Consider the following 19,931-nt stretch of genomic DNA (forward strand, 5'->3'; position numbering starts at 1 on the left):
CCATGTTCACAACAGCACTGTTCACAACAGCCCAAAGATGGAAACAACCCCAATGTCCGTCACCAGATGAATGGATGAACACAACGTGGCACAACGACACTGTGTTCAATATAATTACAGGAATTAAATTTGTGACATATGCTACAATGTGGGTAAACCTGGAAGATGTCACGCTACCTGAAGTGCTCCATTAACACGAGCAGTCTACAGTGCTGGGAGCCATTAGCCAAGTAGGTATGACAATTTCCTTGCCAGCATACCCCATGTTGCAGTGACATTGAATGTAGGTGACCTTGCTCAAGGACCAAGGCGGATTAGGGCGTTCCTGGTTTAGGTTCCAGGTTTAAGGTTTAAGATTATTCCTGCTGGGAATAGGGCGTATCCTGCTGCCTGAGTTCCCCTTGAGTTCTCACGGGATTCAGACAGTATTCTTTGGGAGATAGAAGCCCAGTGGAGGTGGATTTGGGCAGAGAACGTGGATTTCCCCAGAACGTGTTTGTAGACGGCCGGTGTGAGTTCGGGAATAAAGAGTTGCTGTTTGAATCTACAAGCTGTGTGGTGGCTCGTGATTTGTGCCCAGCCAGACTGCGGCATTTGTGCCCAGCCAGACTGCGGCACTACAGCATTCCAACAGGCACAGAGCAGAACAGGGACGGCTGGGGAGCAGGAGGACCTGCAGTTACTGGGTATGGTTTCAGTTTGGGAAGATGACAAGGTTCTGGAGGTAGATGGTGGCGATGGCTGCATAGCAAGGACCATGATTCACGTCAATGAACCATGTGTACACTTAACAAATTAAAATGGTAAATCTGATGTCATGCATATTTTACCATAATAAAAAAGGGATCAAATGCCAAAAGTAGTTGTACCAAAACTGTGGAAAGGTAAATAAATGGCAAGTCATTTTTCATGTGATACATCCCAGAAGATCATTCAATACAACGAACTAAGACAGTGATCTCAGCAGTCATTCCATCTGTAACACTCAGCCAGATTTCTCCCAGGACCAGGGATTAGAGGGTGGGGCCTGGGCTTAAACTGCAAGGGCAGAAGGGCCTCTCCCAGCTGCTCGGCAGCACCACCTGCGCCCAAGGAAGCAGCCCTCTTGCACGGCAAGTCTCCAGACCCAAGGCAAGCAAGAGGGAACCCTCCTTTCTCACGTTTCTAGAATTTCAGGGCTTAACCTGAAATTTATAGGGCTTAACCATGAGTAATTCTTGACTTGGTAAAGAGACTATTCTTCTGGGATAATCTAGCTAGCAAATGAATACCTCTGGGAGCTGCTTACCTTCAGGATCAGATTTCCCAAAGGCTACTTCCAAAGCCTCAGTGGAAAGAGGAAGAAAAACAGGTGAACAGTAACTCACCTGTGCAAGAGCTCTGTTAGGCTAAACTGGTACCTCACACCTGACTCCAGCGACTAGGGTGTCCACAGTAGGTGCTCACTCAATTCCTCATGTATTTACTGGAACTAAGCATGAGCTAGAAAGATGAACCGTGAGCCCACTGATACTTGAGTATTCTTCTGAATGGCAGAAGGGAGTGGAATAGACTGTCAATGACAATGACAGTGATGACCACAGGACAATGAAGAAGTCAAGCTCACTGGTAAACACTTATAACCCCAGCAGCTCAGGAGGCTGAGGTAGGAGGATCAAGTTCAAGGCCAGCCTTAGCAACATAGCAAGGCCCTAAGTAACTTAGTGAGAATCCGTCTCAAAATAAAAAATAATAATAATAAAAAGGGCTAGGGATGTGCACAGTTGTCAAGCACCCCTGGGTTCAATCCCCAATACCAAAAATAATAATAATAATAATACAATGAAGGCCCCTCGATTAGAGCATCTGCACACTGTTCCCATTTCCAGGCACCGACATGGATACTGGGTATATTTTTTGATCCCACCATCAGGCATAAGATGCCCAGCCACCAGCACTCACACAACTCCAAGCCTGAAAAGACTACCTGGGGCAGACGTGGAGAGGACACTGTGCATGCCTCTGAGAAAAAAATTCACAATACCCAGAAGCTCTACTTTAAATTGCTGTATTCATCTTTAAATGAGGATTTTAAAAAATAAAAACACAAAAGCAAATGGACCAGGGCAAAGAGATACCCAGGCTGGAGTTTATAAAAGTGGTGACTCCTTTATAAAGACAACTGAAATCCTACCCCCTTTAAAACAACCACGGCCAGGGCAAACTGTGGGATTTTACGGGACTTCTCAATACAAAAAGCACCATGCACATCAAATAAGGCCTTATCATAAAAACTGCAGTAAAAGGAAAACAAACAATCTGAATGGCCAGTGACAGGAAAAACTATAAAAGTTCTCTTCAAAACGACTAAAAGACTCTTAATATTGAAAGTGCTCTTCCAACCAGTTTCCTTAAATACCATAAAACAGCCATAATTAGCTTTCACTGTTTGTCTTTAAACAGGATTCCATTTATATTTTCTTTAGTTGACAAAATTATATTGGATGTAATCACATGGTTCATTTTAGAAAATATAATTCCCACTCTCAAAGACATTCTTTCCTCCTAGATTTAAGATCAGAGATGCACTTTTCCTGAAGTTCACTTTTAAAGAAAATTAATTTTGAGGCGAATGAAAATTTGAATGAGACTTCCATAAATACAACTATGAGATTTAGTTAGGAAAAGACAAAGTTGTTCATTGGATATTAACTTTTTGCCTAGATTTCATTATAAGTTCTGTATTCTGTATCAGCCTGGTATTACAAGCAGCCATGACCTAACAGCAATAGAAAACTTCCATTGTACCTTAAATGATTCTACTTATGTAAATTTTTAATTTTCATAAAACCTTCCCAAAATGCTTCTAATGCCTCAGGTGAAGTACACGTTTCAACGCTGAATGTCACTTACCTTCCGATAAATCATGTGGCACATGGCTACTCTCAACCTCATGCCGGCGCACTGGACATGATAAAAATACAAGTGGTGCAAGATGGCCAGAATGAGCGTGCAGACCGTGAGCACCGTGGCATAGCCATAAGCTGTGTACAAGGCCACGGAGTCGGTGGGATCATAATTTTCAAAATAATTAATAACTTTCCCCAAAAATAAAGGCTGAATTACTTTGGTGCCTTCCTATAAGAAAAAAAAAAAAAAAAAAAAAAGCCTTCATTAGAAACACAAACCACACCAATCTTTCTCCACACAAGCTTTACTTTTATTAGCATGTTAAAAAAGCGTTTTGACAAAGTGCGACATTCATCCCTAACCTAAAAGGAACACAGAACGGCTTTCTTCTCTAAGACAGCAGCTGACAGTTTAACCTGAAGTCAAAATTACAAGTTCAAAGACAATCAAGCTTTGGTACACCGAGCTCGGTAAACTGTGGATGCTCATAAATATTATAACCAGTGATTTAAAACGCATTTGGCAAAGTATCAAAAAAAGGTCTTGGCTTACAATGAAAAGGGGAAAAGGTGGCCAAAAAGGAAAAGGGAAAGGGACCTGCCTAGCAATGGACAGCCCAGCTCCTGGTGTGCCTGCCACTCCCGCTAAACCCCCAGCAGCCAGCCCATGGGCAAGGCCAGTGGCTTATTCCCAGGCACACACTCATGCCATCTCCTGCTCGCCCTGCCTGCATCAACTCACAAACTGGCAGGAACCCAGATGAAGCCTCCCATCTTGCTCAGCCCAAATGCCATGTGTCAAGAGATCCAAGAGAAAAGGGTCCAACTTTTCTTGGAAATATAGAAAGGAACCAGGCTTTCCAGGTTCCCCAGCTCTTGGACCCCAAGGGGTGCAGCTTCCATATGGCTCTACCCACTGGAAACTCGAGTGTGCCCAGAGGTACTGCCACCTCCACTCAGGCAGGTGGAGTCAAAAGTTAAACCAGCACAAGTCAAGGTAAAGGATACTGTCAGCCTTATATTGTAGGTGCCAGTTTCAAAGAAATATTATCATGTCCTATCCAAGGCAAAAATTAAAATCCTACCCCACTGAGCTCCTGGACCTCCCAGACAGAGAGAGAGAAATAAATTTCTAAAAGCAGAGAAACAGCAAAGCCATGTTGAGCCCTGATGCACGGAGGCCCGAGAGTTTTCCTTGACCTGCTCATTGCGCCTCTCCCAGCCAGATGGCCAGTGCACCCCACAATCTACTTCCCCCCACCAAACACCCTGTAAGGGCCCCCCATCAAAGAAAAATCAAACACTGCAAATCCAGGTCACCTAAAGTAAACACGCAGCCCTCCACATCATTTCCTCCTGGCTTCTCAAAAGACAAAATGCCACAAGTTTGGAAATCTTCCAAGAACTTGACTAGGAAACAAGCACTTCCTTTCATGCAACCCGTCCTTATTAACACAGACATGGCAGACAACTGTCGGGTTTGCTTTTCACAGCTGTTTTTCTGTCTATCTGAAGTGAAGAACCCACGCAGAAAAGGGAGGGAGAATCAAAACAAAAAGAAACAACTCTAACACGCATTTTCCTCCCAACCAACCAGTGCCGGGTCACAACATTTATAGAAGACATCTCTGTCCCTCCAATGGGCCATGACATTAAATCCCACATTCCCGTCCTGCTGTGTACACACACGCACGCACAAACGCTGACTTCACCAGCCCCGCTGTCTTCCATGAGTCATGGAGGTTTCTGTCTAGGATGCACAAGTAAGGAAAAGCTACTTGAAGAATGAGGAGTGAGAGGACCAGATATTCAGAAGGCAGAGGCCCGCGGCTGCATTGCCAGCAAGCCCATCTTTCAACTCTAGAGGGACTGAGAGCCCTCACATGGTGGGGCCCAAAGACTATCATAGTATAGGGACGAAACTTCACAGATGCACACAGAGAGGCAAAGAGGCCAAGCTGTACACACACAGGAGTGGTTGAGGGCAGGCTAGGCCAGCAGCATTTACACCTGAGCCATCCACCAGAAGCAGAAACTTCTGCCATCCCAAACTTGCCTGAAACCTCTCAGGCAATCCACAACTCACTGTTGCACAGTTCTGATGCAGTTGTGATTCAAACAGAAAATAAGAGCAATGTCCCCCAGCAGACAAAATAATGAATAAAGCAGAAAAGGGTACAAAAGAAAGTAGGTCACTATTACCCATCTATCTAAATTTTCCTACTGAGAGAGAGCATGTAACCATCAAGTTGAGCAAACAGGCTCATTAATAAGTGAGTCTTATTTGTGGCCCACACCTGCCCCCTCTCCCTCGGACCTGTCCATCCCTGATCCTAACCCTCAACTGCTAAGAAATAGACAACTGGGAAAATACTCTTTCTCATACTTGCAATATAGCAAATTAAAACTTTCTGGCTATCAGATCAAAATTCATACAAATCCTTTATCTTGGACAAGAATCTGTGACCTACAGAAGAATCTCCCCACAATCCAACAAAGAACGTAGTCTTTATTTCTACACAAGAATTTCTCAAATGTGAAATTCACATGAGACTTTAAGAATCCAACAGATCCCTCGAGGCCCCAATCACTCAAGGTTCTGCGCACTCTCCACATATTCAGAGGCAGGCATTTCTCAAAGGAATATCTGGCACTGGGTCTCCTTAAAACTCTGTCATTTGGGTCATGTGCCTGGCTTTGTAGAGTAACTTATCATAGGCTTGACAGGACACATCCCCAGTGGATAAGGGGCTCCCCCATGCTCCCCAAGGACTTGAGACATTCCTTGCCCAATTCCACCATCCCTGATCCATGAGAAGGAAAGAAAACACAAGAAACAGAAACAAGCTACCAAAGAAAATCACATTTGAGTAAAAAACAGAAGAAAAGAGTGAGCTTTATGGGGAAAATGAATAGGCTGTTAACTTAGACACAAGGGAATAGGTAACAGGAAGAGTAGAGAAAGATCTAGAATGAAAAAGGTATACAGTGAACCTGGGGATTTTACAACACCAAGATCCCAGAGATAGCTGAAGTCATCTTTAAATCGGGGTCTTGAGCCTGACTACAAGTGAGAATCACCAGGGAGGTTTAAGACGGGCAGAACCCACTGAAGCCCAGAACCCACTAAGTCCCAGATTTAGATTCCGCTGATGGGGCAGGACCTGAGTTCCCCCTCCCTGGAAGGTTCTGGAGTACAAAAACCAACCTCAGGTAAGCACTGCTATCCTCCTGTCCCGCCCCATCCCCACATCTGAGTCTAGAGGGGTCCAGATACTTGCTGCGCAGAACTTAAAAACCACAGAGGGGTTTTAATCAGGGCTGCTGGCACACATCATCCATCCCCTCACAAAAATCCACAGGAACCCAGAGTCCTGAGGTTTCAACTTTGAAACAAAGACTCTTCATTTTCGCAGTAGGGAGAATTCAATGTTCAAAAAAGACTGTATTTGCAAAATTAAACAATGAATCATAATTTGCTTCTAAAGTTAGGTCTAAAAGGACAGAGGGAACAGAGTGGAACCAGGGACAAGGACAGCAGCCTTCTTTAAAAACAACCTCTTTGGAGTCTGGGATTGTAGCTCAGTGGTGAAGTGCTTGCCTCACACGCGTGAGGCCCTGGGTTCCATCCTCAACACCACATAAAAATAAATAAGTAAAAATAAAGATATTCTGTCCATCTACAACTAAAAAAAAAAATTTAAAAAAATAACCTCTTTGGTATACTTGAGTTTGGAACCAAGAAAATATTATACAGAATTACAAAATAATATAAACTTTCAAAAGGCCATTTCTTAAACTTTAGAGTAAAATGAAGCAAATGTATACCCATTCAGTTGTTGTTTAAATAAAAAAAAGTTCTATTGATAGTAATTTTAAACAAAATGATTTGAAAATACATTCCCTGCAGAATATACCTACCCAAGTACAAAACAAACTACATACATATATCTTTCAGAAATCCTATTAATAGATGACAGTATTGAAGTATTGATACTATAAGATAAAACAAATTATTATATTGATATTGAGAACTGCATTAGGCATAGGAGAAAACAGAAGAGGAGAAAAAAGAGAAATAGATGAAGAATAAAGAGATCACATAAAAATACTAGTGTCCTGAATGATTTAGAAATACTCACATAAACCTATGATATGATTGTCTCTAAATATATATACTTATTTTCTATAAGAAACAACAACCCGGGCTGGGGATGTGGCTCAAGCGGTAGCGCGCTCGCCTGGCATGCGTGTGGCCCGGGTTCGATCCTCAGCACCACATACAAACAAAGATGTTGTGTCCGCCGAAAAAATTAAAAAATGAATAATAAAAAATTCTCTCTCTCTTTCTCTCTCTCTTTAAAAAAAAAAAGAAAGAAACAACAACCCAGTACTAGAAATGCTCAGACGAGTCTCCAAATACTGCTTCCCCTAAAAGTGGTTGTGACAGTTTGAAGAAATGGCTGTTTCCACAGCTGGGGCAAAAACTCTTCAGGATGTGCTGGAACACCTCATCACATCAGAAAGAGGAAACTAGCAAGGTCTGCTGGAGTAGGTGCGAAAGACCCTGGACCTCACCTCCAGCTCTCAAAGTCAGAGATGGCCAAAGTGTAGCAGACAGATGGTAACTACAAGGGACTGAAGCACATCAGAAATGTTTAAATCCATGAACCCATAAGGATGCTCCTCAAAACAAACAACAAAACCTCATCAGCCCCAGGAGAATGCTAGAGAACCACTTGCTATTTTAAAGGGAAAAAAAAAAGTAAGAAAATTAAGAGTTAATCAAAAAGTTGATAATAATCTAATTTTTCTTTATGGAAATATTCCAGCTAATAAATGAAGAAGTAATTGGAATACCACCATTCTAAAATCCCCTAATGAATGGATGGGTCTTAACCGATGATCACAAACAGTTGACTACACACACAAAAAAGACAACCACACCTTAGATACCTGGTAGTGGTGAAACACAGCCCTGCAATGAAGTAACAGACCTGCCAAACGCAAAGAAACAAACTCAACACCGGTCAGAGCAAGCTTCTAGTCTAACTACCAACTCCTGGCACCAAAGGAACATGTCAAATGATGGGAAGGGAGATGCAATCCACCCAACCCAGACTGTAGGAATGAATCTCTGCAAGACAAACACCGCAGTTTCTTCAATTAAAGGGGAAAAAAAATAGTAAAAAAGAAGGAGAAAGACAGGAACCAATACAACCTATATCAATCAGAAACCCATTATAATATCAATTCAAACTGTATACACGCCTGTAATCACAGCAACTTGGGAAGCTGAGGCAGAACTGCAAGTTCAAAGCCAGCCTGAGCAACTTAGCTAGGCTCTAAGCAACTTAGTGAGACCTGTCACAAAAAAATAAATAAATAAAAGGGGCTGAGGATGTAGCTCAGTGATAGAGCGCCTCTGGGTTCAATCTCTGGTACCCTCGATTTTTTTAATATTTTGTTATTGATGGACCTTTATCTATATTTTTATATGTGGTGCTGAGAATTGAACCCAGTGCCGCACAGATGATAGGCAAGCGCTCTACCACTGAGCCACAACCCCAGCCCATCCCAAAAATTTCTTAATTAAATTTTAAGAAGTTAAAAAATGGGGCTGGGGATGTGGCTCAAGCGGTAACACACTCGCCTGGCATGTGCGGGGCACTGGGTTTGATCCTCAGCACCACATACAAATAAAATAAAGATGCTGTGTCCACCGAAAACTGAAAAATAAATATTAAAAAATTCTCTCTCCTCTCTCTCTCTCTCTCTCTTTAAAAAAAAAAAAAAAAGATAAAAAATGAATTAATGAATGAATGAACATGGACATGCCTGGTGCATCGGTAAGCACCTGTAGTTCCAGCCACTCAGGGTACTGAGGAAGGATTGCTCAAGCCCCAGGAATCTGAGACCAGTCTGGGCAACAGAGCAAATCCTCATTTCTTAATAAATGAATAGGGCTGGGGATACAGCTCAGTTGGTAGAGTGTTTGCCTCGCAGGCACAAAGCCCTGGGTTCAATCTCCAGCACCACAGAAATAAATAAATAAATAGGTAGATAAGTAGGTAAATAAATAAATAAAATGTAGGCTGAGAAAGAGAGATGAACACTGGCTAGATAATGATATTAAAGTATTAATGGGTATGCAAAACAACTGCATTGCGGTTTTCTAGGGGAAACGCTCTATCTTTTAAAAATACCAAAAACATTTGTAGATAAAATGATGCTCTGTCTGGGAACATCTTCAAAACAGAGTAAGCAGGCTTCAGATGACTCACACACGTGGTCATGGTTTGATAACTACTGAAACTGGCTTAGGAGGAGAGAGGGGCTTAGGAGGAGAGAGGGACTTATAATCCTAGGCTATTTTTGTTTTTTGAAATGGTCTTTAAAACCTAGGAAAGAAAACGGCACAGGAAGCTTGGCCCTTGTGAGGAGCTTGCAGAGAGGGAATATGCAGGGGTGAGGGTCTAAAAATGAGGACACTGAGCTTTAGCAGTCAAGCCTGCTGCTTGCAGGCCACAGGACCCTAAGGGCACCCCAATCCCTCCCAGGCCTGAAGGCTCTGGCATGGGAATCTGCCCTCTCCACCTCAGAAGAGCCCAGGCAGCTGAAAGTGCCCGGCGGCATCTTGAAGAAATGAGCATGGTCTTGGTCACTTTTTTTTTTTTTTGGTACTGGGGACTGAACTCAGGGGCACTTGACCACTGAGCCACATCCCCAGTCCTATTTTGTATCTTATTTAGATATAAAATAGGATTTTAAAATATTTAGAACCTGCTGAGTTGGTTACTTTTATTATATCAAAGTCCTGAGAAGCAGGAGGTGGAGCTCAGGGGCAGAGGGAGTGCCCAGTGTGCGGCAGGCCCTGGATTTAACCCTCAGCATTGCAAGAAGCAAAACGAATAAAAGGTCCTAGGAAAAGACTCATTTTATAAATAAAAAGGGCTGGGGATACAGCTCAGTAATAGACGCCAGCTTTCAAAAAAGCTGAGTTTTTTTGTTCCTATTGTTTTCTTTTCTTCCCATAATGAATGCAATCTTTTTCAAATGAGTCAGCTGCTTTAATGACTTTTTATTTTTTTATTTGCTTTAAGTCAAAGAGTTAGTTGATGGCAGACCTGGAATTAAAATCTATGGCTTTTTTTCTTCTAAGATTGCTTCATGGTCTCTTCATCAGATGACAAATTGATTAGAAAATTGTTAGTGTCCTGGTTTGTGTAACATATGTATTGTATTTTTTAAAAAAAGAAGAATTAGACAGTGGATTCCATGCCCTTTATGACTCAGGGTTGTCACTGTGATGACTACTAAGTGAGTGTAAGGTGCCAGGAGCCTGCGGGGTGTATGGAGCAGACCAGATCTGCCCTTCCCAATGCTTCCCACCTCTCCCTCACTGCGTCGTCTTCAGGAGCCCAGGGTATCTTCGCGACTACTCCTTGGCCTCCTGGATTGGGCAGAAGGTGAGGGGCACTGGGAAGAAAGGGCAGCGGATGCAAAGGCCTGACATGGCTATCAGGAAGCCAACCCTGAATGAAGACACAGGATCACTGTGGATCTCCAGGACTGCTGACTTCCTGCCTATCAGCAGAGTTCCAAAGTGAGGATTTACTCTGACTCCCGCAGCCTCCACCTAGACCACAAAGGATCACAGTCAAAGCCTTAGAGGAAGGCCAAGTCCCTGGACCAGGCGGGCAGCCAGCTAGATCACTTACTAAGGGTCAGGGAGTAAGACCCCAGCCCTGCCACCTTTGCCTTTCAGAGGTAGGAGTGGGCGGGGTCCCCCAACTTTTACACTCCAGCAGGCAAGATGCCTCACGTCTCGAAGCACAGTCTCCCCACATTCCTCCTCTTCACAGCAAGGGCTCTGGGCAGGTGAAGACTTGCTTCGGTCCCCATACACTCCCCTGGAGGTGCACACAGGGGACAGTCGTGCTGGGAACTCTCAGCCTGCTCTGCTCCAGCTGGCCCTGGCCTGCGAGAGCTCACACTCACCATCACCTCTGTACCCACTTATCTGAGCACTGCGACCGCTGCCCATTCTTACAAGACCAGACGCGCACTGCTTTGAAATCCCAACCTCAGAGCTTCCCTAGGACTGGCCATGACCCTGCCTCTTCCTGCTGATGGTCCCTAAGTACCCAGGGCAGGTTTTGCTCATGATTTGGCTGGTAACAGTATACAGCTTAGGAGCCACAGAGATGCTGTGTAAGTGCTGTGCCCACCAGAGGAAGTAAGAAGACACAAGAGGCCAAGGAGACATGCCCGCTTCAACAACCTCTCCTCTGTGTGACTCAGTAAGGAGCTGTAGCAACCGAAAACCAAAACAGCACCTGAAAGGATTTTTGAAATGCTAACAAGATCCCCACCAGCTTCCCCACAAGAAATTACTTCTCTCTGACTTGTCCAGAACAGTGGTGTTAACAGGCAAGCCAACCAAAATAAGAGTATTTATACTGGAATTCAGGTTTCTTTTGGTTGACAGCAGGAAAAAAAGTTTACCTAGTTGAGCTCTGATGATCCTTAGTTCCCTGAACCTCACTGCATTGGAACTAAAAGTTCTGCCAATTATTATACTAAATACACAAAGTTAAAATGAGCATCAAAAGCCAATCACCTTGCCCATCTAGGGAACAGCCAGGCTCTGTCTAATTTTACACCACAAACCAACAAGATATTAGTCTGTGCAGGAGGCAGGAGGCAGGAGGCAGGAGGTGGAGCTCAGTGGCAGAGTGAGTGCCCTGTACCACACCAAGTAAGGCCCGGCATCCACCACGTGAACAGCGGAGCATCTCAGACACCAGAACAGAAGAAGTGCCCCCACCAGTGACCCACCCGTTTGTCCTCCTCCTTGCTGATCAAACACACAATCCACTCCAGGACGCAGACTGAAGGTTTAGTAAAACAGAGCACTGTGCCCTGCCCAGACTTCAGTCCCAGTGAAGTTGCTATCCAAGTTGCTATCTCCCCCCCACCCCCATCCACCCAAATTGCTGAGCCAGAATGGTGTCCTCGCAGCGTGGATGTTTGAGAACTGAGGGCTGATGTGCCTCGGCCGTGGGGGGCAGTGATGGTGGAAGACAGCTTTCCAAAGGGAAAAGGCTGGTCCACCTGAATGCACAGTCATGGTCTGACCCAACCAACGCTCCACCATTTTCTAGCACTGCCTGTAACTTTCTGGCCCCAGGGGACATGGTAGCCTGCACTCTACCCTAATCTGACTTCCTCCCTGCATGCTCCACTGCTCCAGGCAGCAGTTAAGACTCCTTATCTCTCGAACTCAGGTTCAAGAAACAGGCACTGAGACCCTGCAGGTAAAGTTTACAAGTCATGCATCACAACCCTAGATGGGCTATCAGTCCGTCCAGAGGTGGTAAGACTCATACATCAGAAGAGCTGGGACCCAAGCTTGGCTCTGTCATTGATGTTTCGTGTGGCCCTGGGCACACTAGGTGACAACTTAGCATTCAAGGTCCTCCTCTTGAAAGTGGGGATGATAAGAATACCACATCTCACTGAATCAGCCAAAGGAATAAAAAGTCATTTGATAAAGTGCTACAGCAGTTCACAGTACATAATATTTTTCAAGTACTATTATCATGACTAAAACCACTAGTACTGCTATGGTCATTACTACTGAATATGCTGCTACTACTAACAGTACTCAAGTACTATTGTTGCTGCTGAGTACTACCCCTGCTGAGTCCTGCACTAGTACCCCTCAGTATGAACCCCATGTGTGCCATGTTCTCTGTTTCCCACTTTTCTGCCATGACTGTACGATAATCAAACTCTTAAAGGAGGGCCCAACATTCTACCAATTGCACCCAGTCCTAGCCTTCCTGCATCCACACACACCTGCAGCTTGACAGGTGTGACATCGCTGCTCCCAGACCACAGTGAGGCTGACACCTCTCACCCAGCTTCTGCAGCCTTGACCTCTGTTCCCACATCTCCAGAAAGCTTGCCCAGCAAGACTGAAGCTCATTCTGAAATGAGACCTGGTCACCATCTGGAACCTAGAGACCCCACCCAAGGACAGGTGTCCTGTGACAGAAAGGACATCCAAAGGCTGGATTCAAACCCAGCCCCATGGGCTGCCCTTCAAAATCACCAGTTTCCAATTTCTTAAGTACCTGCTAATAAATGAAAACCAGAGAGCAAGGTAGCTGAGCAAGGTCTGGTCCAAGAGATGACTTCACACCTGTGTGCAGCCACTCTGACGCCACCCATTCCTGCCACACCTCACTAGACACCTGTAGTAGGCCTCGGGCACATACCAAGGCTCCAGGGCTCCCAGATCTGAGATTCCCAAAGACGCCACTCTCTGAGGCTACATGGCCACACTTAGCCAAGAAACCCCACATGCAGGCCACGACAACTCCAGCTTGTTACTCTTTTCAAACTGAGACTCATTATGACCATGTAGTAGCACCATCACCAGGCTGCCTGGAACAGGTCGCAGATGGACTAGGGAAACCTGAGGGGCTTCTGCACCATCTCCCACCCCCAAGTCAGTCCCACTGCCCCACCTTCCATGAGGCCAAGACAGCCTCCAGGTGGTGGCAGGTGCCCTTTCAAAGGTGGCATTCACCTTCTGGAACACTGGCCAAGACACTTTTATTGCCAGTGAGAACTTCAATCTCCCAGGCTCATCCCTGTACCCATCACTTGACAGATCCCCAGTTTTCTCCAGTGGTGAAGAGCAGAGCCCAGCACCCACCTGTTCCTGCCTCAGTGTCTTTTAACATCCACAGAGCATGTCAGTGGAAGCCACACCTCCCTATGCATGTCAAATTAACTGAACCACCCACATTACCCCACCAAATAGACATGTGACAACTATCCACCCTCCTGCATCAAAAAACACCCTTTTCTAGAACTATAACTTCCACCCCTGCTACTCTCATGCATTCAGGACCTCTAATGTCCCTAAGGCAGCAGTAAAATGCCACAATAGGCATAAGTCACCCAGCCAGACTTTCAGCATCCCCTCCAACAGGCCACAGACCAGAAACTGGCAGGCTACCTGCCACTGAGCCCCAGGAAGCACACTGTCTTACTAGAGAACCCCAAAGGAAAAATCTATGAGGTACAAAAGGTCACCATCCACATGACTTTACAGGTCCTTGATCTTCCACTAAGTAACTATTTCTACATTCTCTGCAATGCCCAGCTCCCAAAGCTCCACCTTCAACCAGCAATCCATCCAACAACAAGAGACCAGGATGGAAGCTGATGAATTCACAGGAATTCAAAGAGAAGCTGAACCTCCTCCGCAGACAAGGTGTGGCTCTCAGAGCCCGAGGGCCCACTAGAAGCAGGTCAGCTGTCAGGAGCTCTGGCCAGCTCTGGCCTCTGCAGTTAACCAATCCAGGTACAGGGGCCCAAATTCTGTTCACTTAGGAAGACAGAGGTGACAATACCTTACTGGAAAAGCATTTATCAGATTTGGCATGACTGAGATGACAATTGTTTTTTGGACACCAGTAAAATGTCTTCTGCTATGCTGGGCTCCAATCCAAATTTACTCACTCCCAACCCCAGGATGCATCTCCTTGAGGCCATACGATCCTCTTTTGATCAAGGATAACTCTTAGCATTCAGAACATTTACTAAGCACCAACACTACTCCAGCATGGTATGAAACAGTGCTATCCTTCTGTGATGCAAGATTTTAATTGGTTAAAAGAAAATACAATAACTTCAGTTGCTTAACTCCTTACCCCTGCCAATGATGAATGCAACTGCATCATGCTTCTACACGTGGTTTTTATACTCAGACATCAACATACTTTTAAAACCCATTTGGCCACTTCTCTCCCATGGGCCCCATTCTTTTCATTACTGATCCTTTGCATCATGTCCACTCTGTGTATACCAAAATAACTTTTAGCTGGGTATAAAAATATTCAATTTACCTCAATTAATGTAAAAATTCCCAAAATCACATAAGACTTCCAGTAACACTTTATGATTGCTTTTGTTAAAGAAGGCTTCTGTGCATCCTTCTCCGCTCTCAACACCTCTTTATCCCAGTACCTACAAAGAAACACAAGCTGGGTTAAGAAAAGCACTCACTGCCATGGGGCAAAATGGGGGAGACGGCAGAGGGACAGGGACACGGTGACTGCAGGGCTTTCTGAAACTATCAACAAACACAGGCTGTAGGGCTCCTGAGAGAGATGTGGCACAAACTGGAGCACCAAAAATAGAAGCCTCAAGGGGAAAAGTCTTGGGACAATGATTACTAACAAGTTTTGCTGGATTTACAAAACCCTCAGAAGTAGGAGAAGACAGACAGTACAGACAGTCAGACACCAGGTTTGGTAATCCCAGCTCTGGGGACAGACCTCAGGCTTCCACCAGGGCCTTTGGCACTGCTCCCTGTTCTTCTACAGAGATGCGGGAAACACAGGTTTCCCTCACCACAAGGTGGGCCAAGACCAGGGACAGCCTGAGGGGAGGAATGCAGTGTCCAGGGAACTAGGCTCCAGAAAAGCCCAGTGGAAGGCCAAACGCACCCCAATTAGCCACACACTCGGTCTTCCTTACCCTTCTCTTTACTGCCTCCCGCTTACCCTTGCAGTTCCTCTCCAAGGTGCTTGGAGCGATCTTGTGGGAGCACTGAATACATATCATCTTCCTCTAGTCTGCGTTTATGACCAATTTTAAACAAGGGGTTTAGCCACCTGGTAAAAAGAAAAAGAAAAGGAGAATGATAGACACCCCAAATTGCACATGTGTGTCTAAGGAGATTCCTACCCCTGTGAGTTTTGCAAAAATCTGCTATTTAAATGCACATATCTATAGGAAAAAAAAATAAATGTGTGCTGACACATACGCACACATATACCCTAGCTCTATCCACTGAGAGGCTCTAGAGGCATTGACGCCCCAGTAACAGAGAGCATTCCAGCACCCAGATCTAGGTTTCTTACTACCCTTGCCCCTAAAAGGAAGCAGGGCTCCTGGAAGAAATGGCTGATCCTGCAGCTGGGGCAGAGAAGGTACAAGACGGGCCAGGAACATCTTCTAGCACCATAAAAAAGGAAACATTCAAGGAATCCCGAGAATGGGTCCAAAGGACAGAGGAGCCAACCTCAAGAGGTCCCAGAGGACAAATTTGGGATAGTCTGAGCAACCAAATTAATAATGATAGCAGCAAATCATAACCCACCAGATAACAAGAGAATCCACATCCCTGCTGAGGCCTAACAGGGAAGAAAGGAAACGGTCCTGCACAGCAGGAATGACAGAGTTAGAAAATCATCTATGAAAGCTGAAACCAGTGAGTCGAAGTTTGATGAGAAACAGAATATCTACATAACCTCCAATTATCTTCCTACAAATTACTTATTATGAAAGGAAAAAGAGCAACTTGGTATAGAAACCAAAAAAGAAATCAACTATTTTGGGATTCTTTTTACCAAAAATAAATAAATAATACACACACACACACACACACACACACATATATTTTCAGTATTCATTAGGAAATATTTAAATAAAAATGTACAGCCTAAAGATAAACACTGATTTACCAATTTTGCCAGGATAAGGACATTTCCAAGGCCAGACAATAACTAGTCTCATTGATGGGTATATCCCTCAAACAGCTCGGCCAAAAGGAGGGGCTCCAGAAACATATGTTGAATATGAATGTATGAATCAATGGGGATGCAATCTCAGAAACGGATCGCATTCAGACTTTGCTAACCTTGGGAACTTGGTCCAGGAGCTGGCAGATGGGATTCTCAAACAGCCCAGTACTGAAGACTCAGGGTTCCCACAGCCTGTCATTCCCCACTCCCACTTCCAGAAGTCTCAATTTCCTTCCAAAAAATGTATGCACGCACGCGCACGCACACGCACGCACGCACGCACACACACACACGCACGCACACACACGTGTGTGTATGTATACACATATACGTATGTATATCTGTGAGCTTTACCACCAAACAGATTTGAAAACCTGCTGGGCCATTTATCCTATAGTTATTCTAAGCTCAAGTCCTTGGCACTGGAACTGACATGGATGATACACCCCGAGAAGCCTCCTTTAAAACTCCTCTTGTGTGTGTCTCTGCTAGAAATCCTCTGGGGTTGAGTCTAGACTTTTAAGAATCAGGCTGTGTAACTTGGAACTAGCCCTCATTCTCCCTGAGTGTGGCCCTTGGGCTTATCAAGAAGACATCTGGAGGTAAGAGGGTCAACTGGAGTAGCTCTGAACAAAAATACAAAGTTCCAGCACATAAATATCAGCCATCACCCTGACACAGACCCGAACCATTAGAAAGCCTCTCATAGATTTGAAAGATGAAATCACTCAAATTCCTTTCATCTTGGCTCTCTGTCTGCATGACATCTTAGCAGGCATCTTTTACATGGTGACATCTATCTACTTGGAAGCCCTCCCCACGGAGAACCTGCTGCTCAGAGATTTCTGCTGAAATTAGCTGGTGAGCATTCAGACACTTCAAGCAAGCTGCTGTCAGAGTCAGCTTCAATCCAGCTCTACCTCAGAATCAGGAACTTTGAGAGCTTTCTAAAGGCACAAGGTTTGACCCAGGAGTTGCAGTTCCCCAAGTTTGGAGCAGGCATTTCAGGAGTATCCAAGATAACTCAGGATCCAGCCCCTCACAACCCACCCTAGTAACTCCAATCCACCCAGAGGGAAAAGGAAGCCAATTGGCTCACTTCTTTCTCCCCACCTTCCCCAAGAAGTTTCCAGAAAATTTTACCCTAACCTGCCCAGGTGTGTTTCCTAGACATGTCTGAGGTGACTTCTGCACACCTGGGGCCTTTCCTTCCAGTAGAACACTACCCAGGATTTTCCAGCAAGTACTTCTACATTTTGGAATTCCTTGGTGTCTTTTCAGACTAAAGAGCTTTTTCAATCAGGGTGCAAAACTGGCTTGGAGAAGAGAGTTGAAAAGTTAAGGAAGGGACTGAGGGTGCAGCTCAGAGGTACAAGCACATGCTTAGCTGGCACAAGGCTCTCGGTCCTCTCTCCTGCACAAGAAAGAAAGGAAGGATGAAGGGGCTGGGCTCAGTGGTAGAGCACTTGTGTTCGGCACTGGGTTGGATTCTCAACACCACATATAAGCAAATAAATAAATAAAGATCCATCGATAACTAAAAAAAAATTTTTTTAAAGAAAGAAAGGGAGGGATAAGGACATTTCAGAGGGAAGAAGGGAAGGAGGGAGGGGAAGAGAGAGAGACAGAGACAGAGATGGAGGGTGGGTGGGAGAGAGAGGGAGGGAGGGTGGGTGGGTGGGTGGGAGAGAGAAGGAGGGAGGGAGAGAGGGATAACTGTGCTCCACTAAATGAGCAGTTAAAAAGTAAGGTGTCAAAATTGAATTAAAGTATCTGAGTGTGGGCCTTGGGCTTATCAAGAAGCCCAAGGAGCACAAACTCAGATTCTAAAAGAAGATGCCACAAATCATCTAGTACTCGACCCTCCCAGTCCCTCCTCTCACCACCCAAATCACAAAAAGCTAGGCTGAGACACATGGTTTAATTTCCACTTGATGGCAAGCTACTGTGACAGAAGATTAATCTGTATAAGGAATTTGACCATCTGCATAAGGAATTATATACAGTAGTGCACCACATAATGCCATTTGAGTCAACAGCAGACTATGAATGTGATGGTGGTCCCCAGGCCTAGATGGTCTAGTGACATTGTAACTGTCTTCATTTGTGTAAGTGTGCTATTGTGTTTGCAGAAGGACAAAACTGCCTAGTCATGATTTCTCAGGACTCATCCCCATTCTCAAGCAATGGATGACTGTACGTGGAGTCCCGTGCCACTTGGCACCTGCATTTCAATTTGCCCCTGAGAGGTTTAGTTATGATTCCAGGCCACTGCTAAAAATCCACCTCTGCTCCCTGCCCCAGTCCTTCTCTCCAGGGTTAGTCCCTTCACCTTCCTCAATCCTTAATATACAAGGGCATCGTTTCTCTCATAACTGACTGGACATGAACAGTGACTCCTTCCAAGCAGTGACTGCTCCCAAACTACCTGGGACCCTCATTACCAAACACAGCCTTATATGGGATACATGCACAATAAACAGCTACTGAATGAACGACAGATGGCTGGGTCACCTTGAGCAGTGACCTAGAGTGTAACTCAACAGAAACTCGATATAATGCAGTCCTGCTCATTTCCAAACACAGGGAGCCATCAGCTCCAGAGAAATAAGGAGGTGCCCAGGGGAGATATCCTGCACCCCAGTATCAGAGCCCACAGCCTCATGCCCAGATGGCCAGAGACTGTTACACAGGAATTCACTGGAGGGTTCTGAAGTTTTGTTTATTGTTATGGGTGGGGTTTTTATTCTCCCAAAGAATTTAATAAGTTCTGAAAAATGTTTCCTTGATGTGAAAGGAAAGTAAGGACACCAGATCAGGAGTCCAGTGCCCTGCAGGACCATCCTAGCCCCGCTCCCTGTGATCTTGACCCAAGTTCTCCATTTGCATGAACTTCGTGTTCCCCAGATACAAGTACAGAGGAAATGAAAGCAAATACTCCATGTGCTGCAAGGCCCTGCCTCTCTCCTTCCTCCGGGGCCTCTCCCTCCTTCCTCACTTTTTTTTAACAATTGGCCAGGCTAGAACTAAAATATTATTTCATTTCTTGTCATTCATTGAATCAAGCTTGTTCTCTTTTTTTGTAATGAACAAGTTCAACATTTTACATTCCTCTCAGAAGTCAAGTCTAATACACCCTTTAAAGTGTTTATTCACTTGCATGACCCTAAAATTATATTCTACCAAAAAAAAAAAAAAAAAAACACCCCACAATTTCACTGGAAGTAAACACATGAAAAGAACAGATTAAGAGGGAACGTTTTCTCTGCTCTCCAGTTACTCCACTTACCCCTGGGAACCCAGTATCCACTGGTAACTGAGAGCACAGGTCTACACACCCAGAAAGATGACAAAGCCACAGGCCAAGGTCAGAGTGCAGACAGCAGAGAGGGTAGGGGGGCACAGTGACCTCAGGCCCCCACTACAGCCCACA

The 19,931-nt window shown here is 44.9% G+C and overlaps 1 protein-coding gene across 2 annotated transcripts in view; it reads right to left on the reverse strand.

Annotated features, from left to right (window-relative positions):
* The window catches only part of Abcc4 (ATP binding cassette subfamily C member 4 (PEL blood group)), a 224,264-nt gene that overhangs the window by 171,672 nt on the left and 32,661 nt on the right, over positions 1-19,931 (reverse strand). Inside the window, exons 2-4 of one of the 2 annotated variants that reach the window (XM_027938939.3) lie at positions 15,476-15,586; positions 14,816-14,936; positions 2,893-3,117 (exon numbers count right to left, since the gene is read on the reverse strand). In XM_027938939.3, coding sequence (XP_027794740.1) covers positions 2,893-3,117; positions 14,816-14,936; positions 15,476-15,586 — 457 coding nt within the window. The remainder of the gene's footprint in view (positions 1-2,892; positions 3,118-14,815; positions 14,937-15,475; positions 15,587-19,931) is intronic. The other variant, XM_071611592.1, reaches the window with a different exon arrangement.

This window comes from Marmota flaviventris, chromosome 4 (assembly GCF_047511675.1).
Source record: "Marmota flaviventris isolate mMarFla1 chromosome 4, mMarFla1.hap1, whole genome shotgun sequence".
Taxonomy (NCBI): domain Eukaryota; kingdom Metazoa; phylum Chordata; class Mammalia; order Rodentia; family Sciuridae; genus Marmota; species Marmota flaviventris.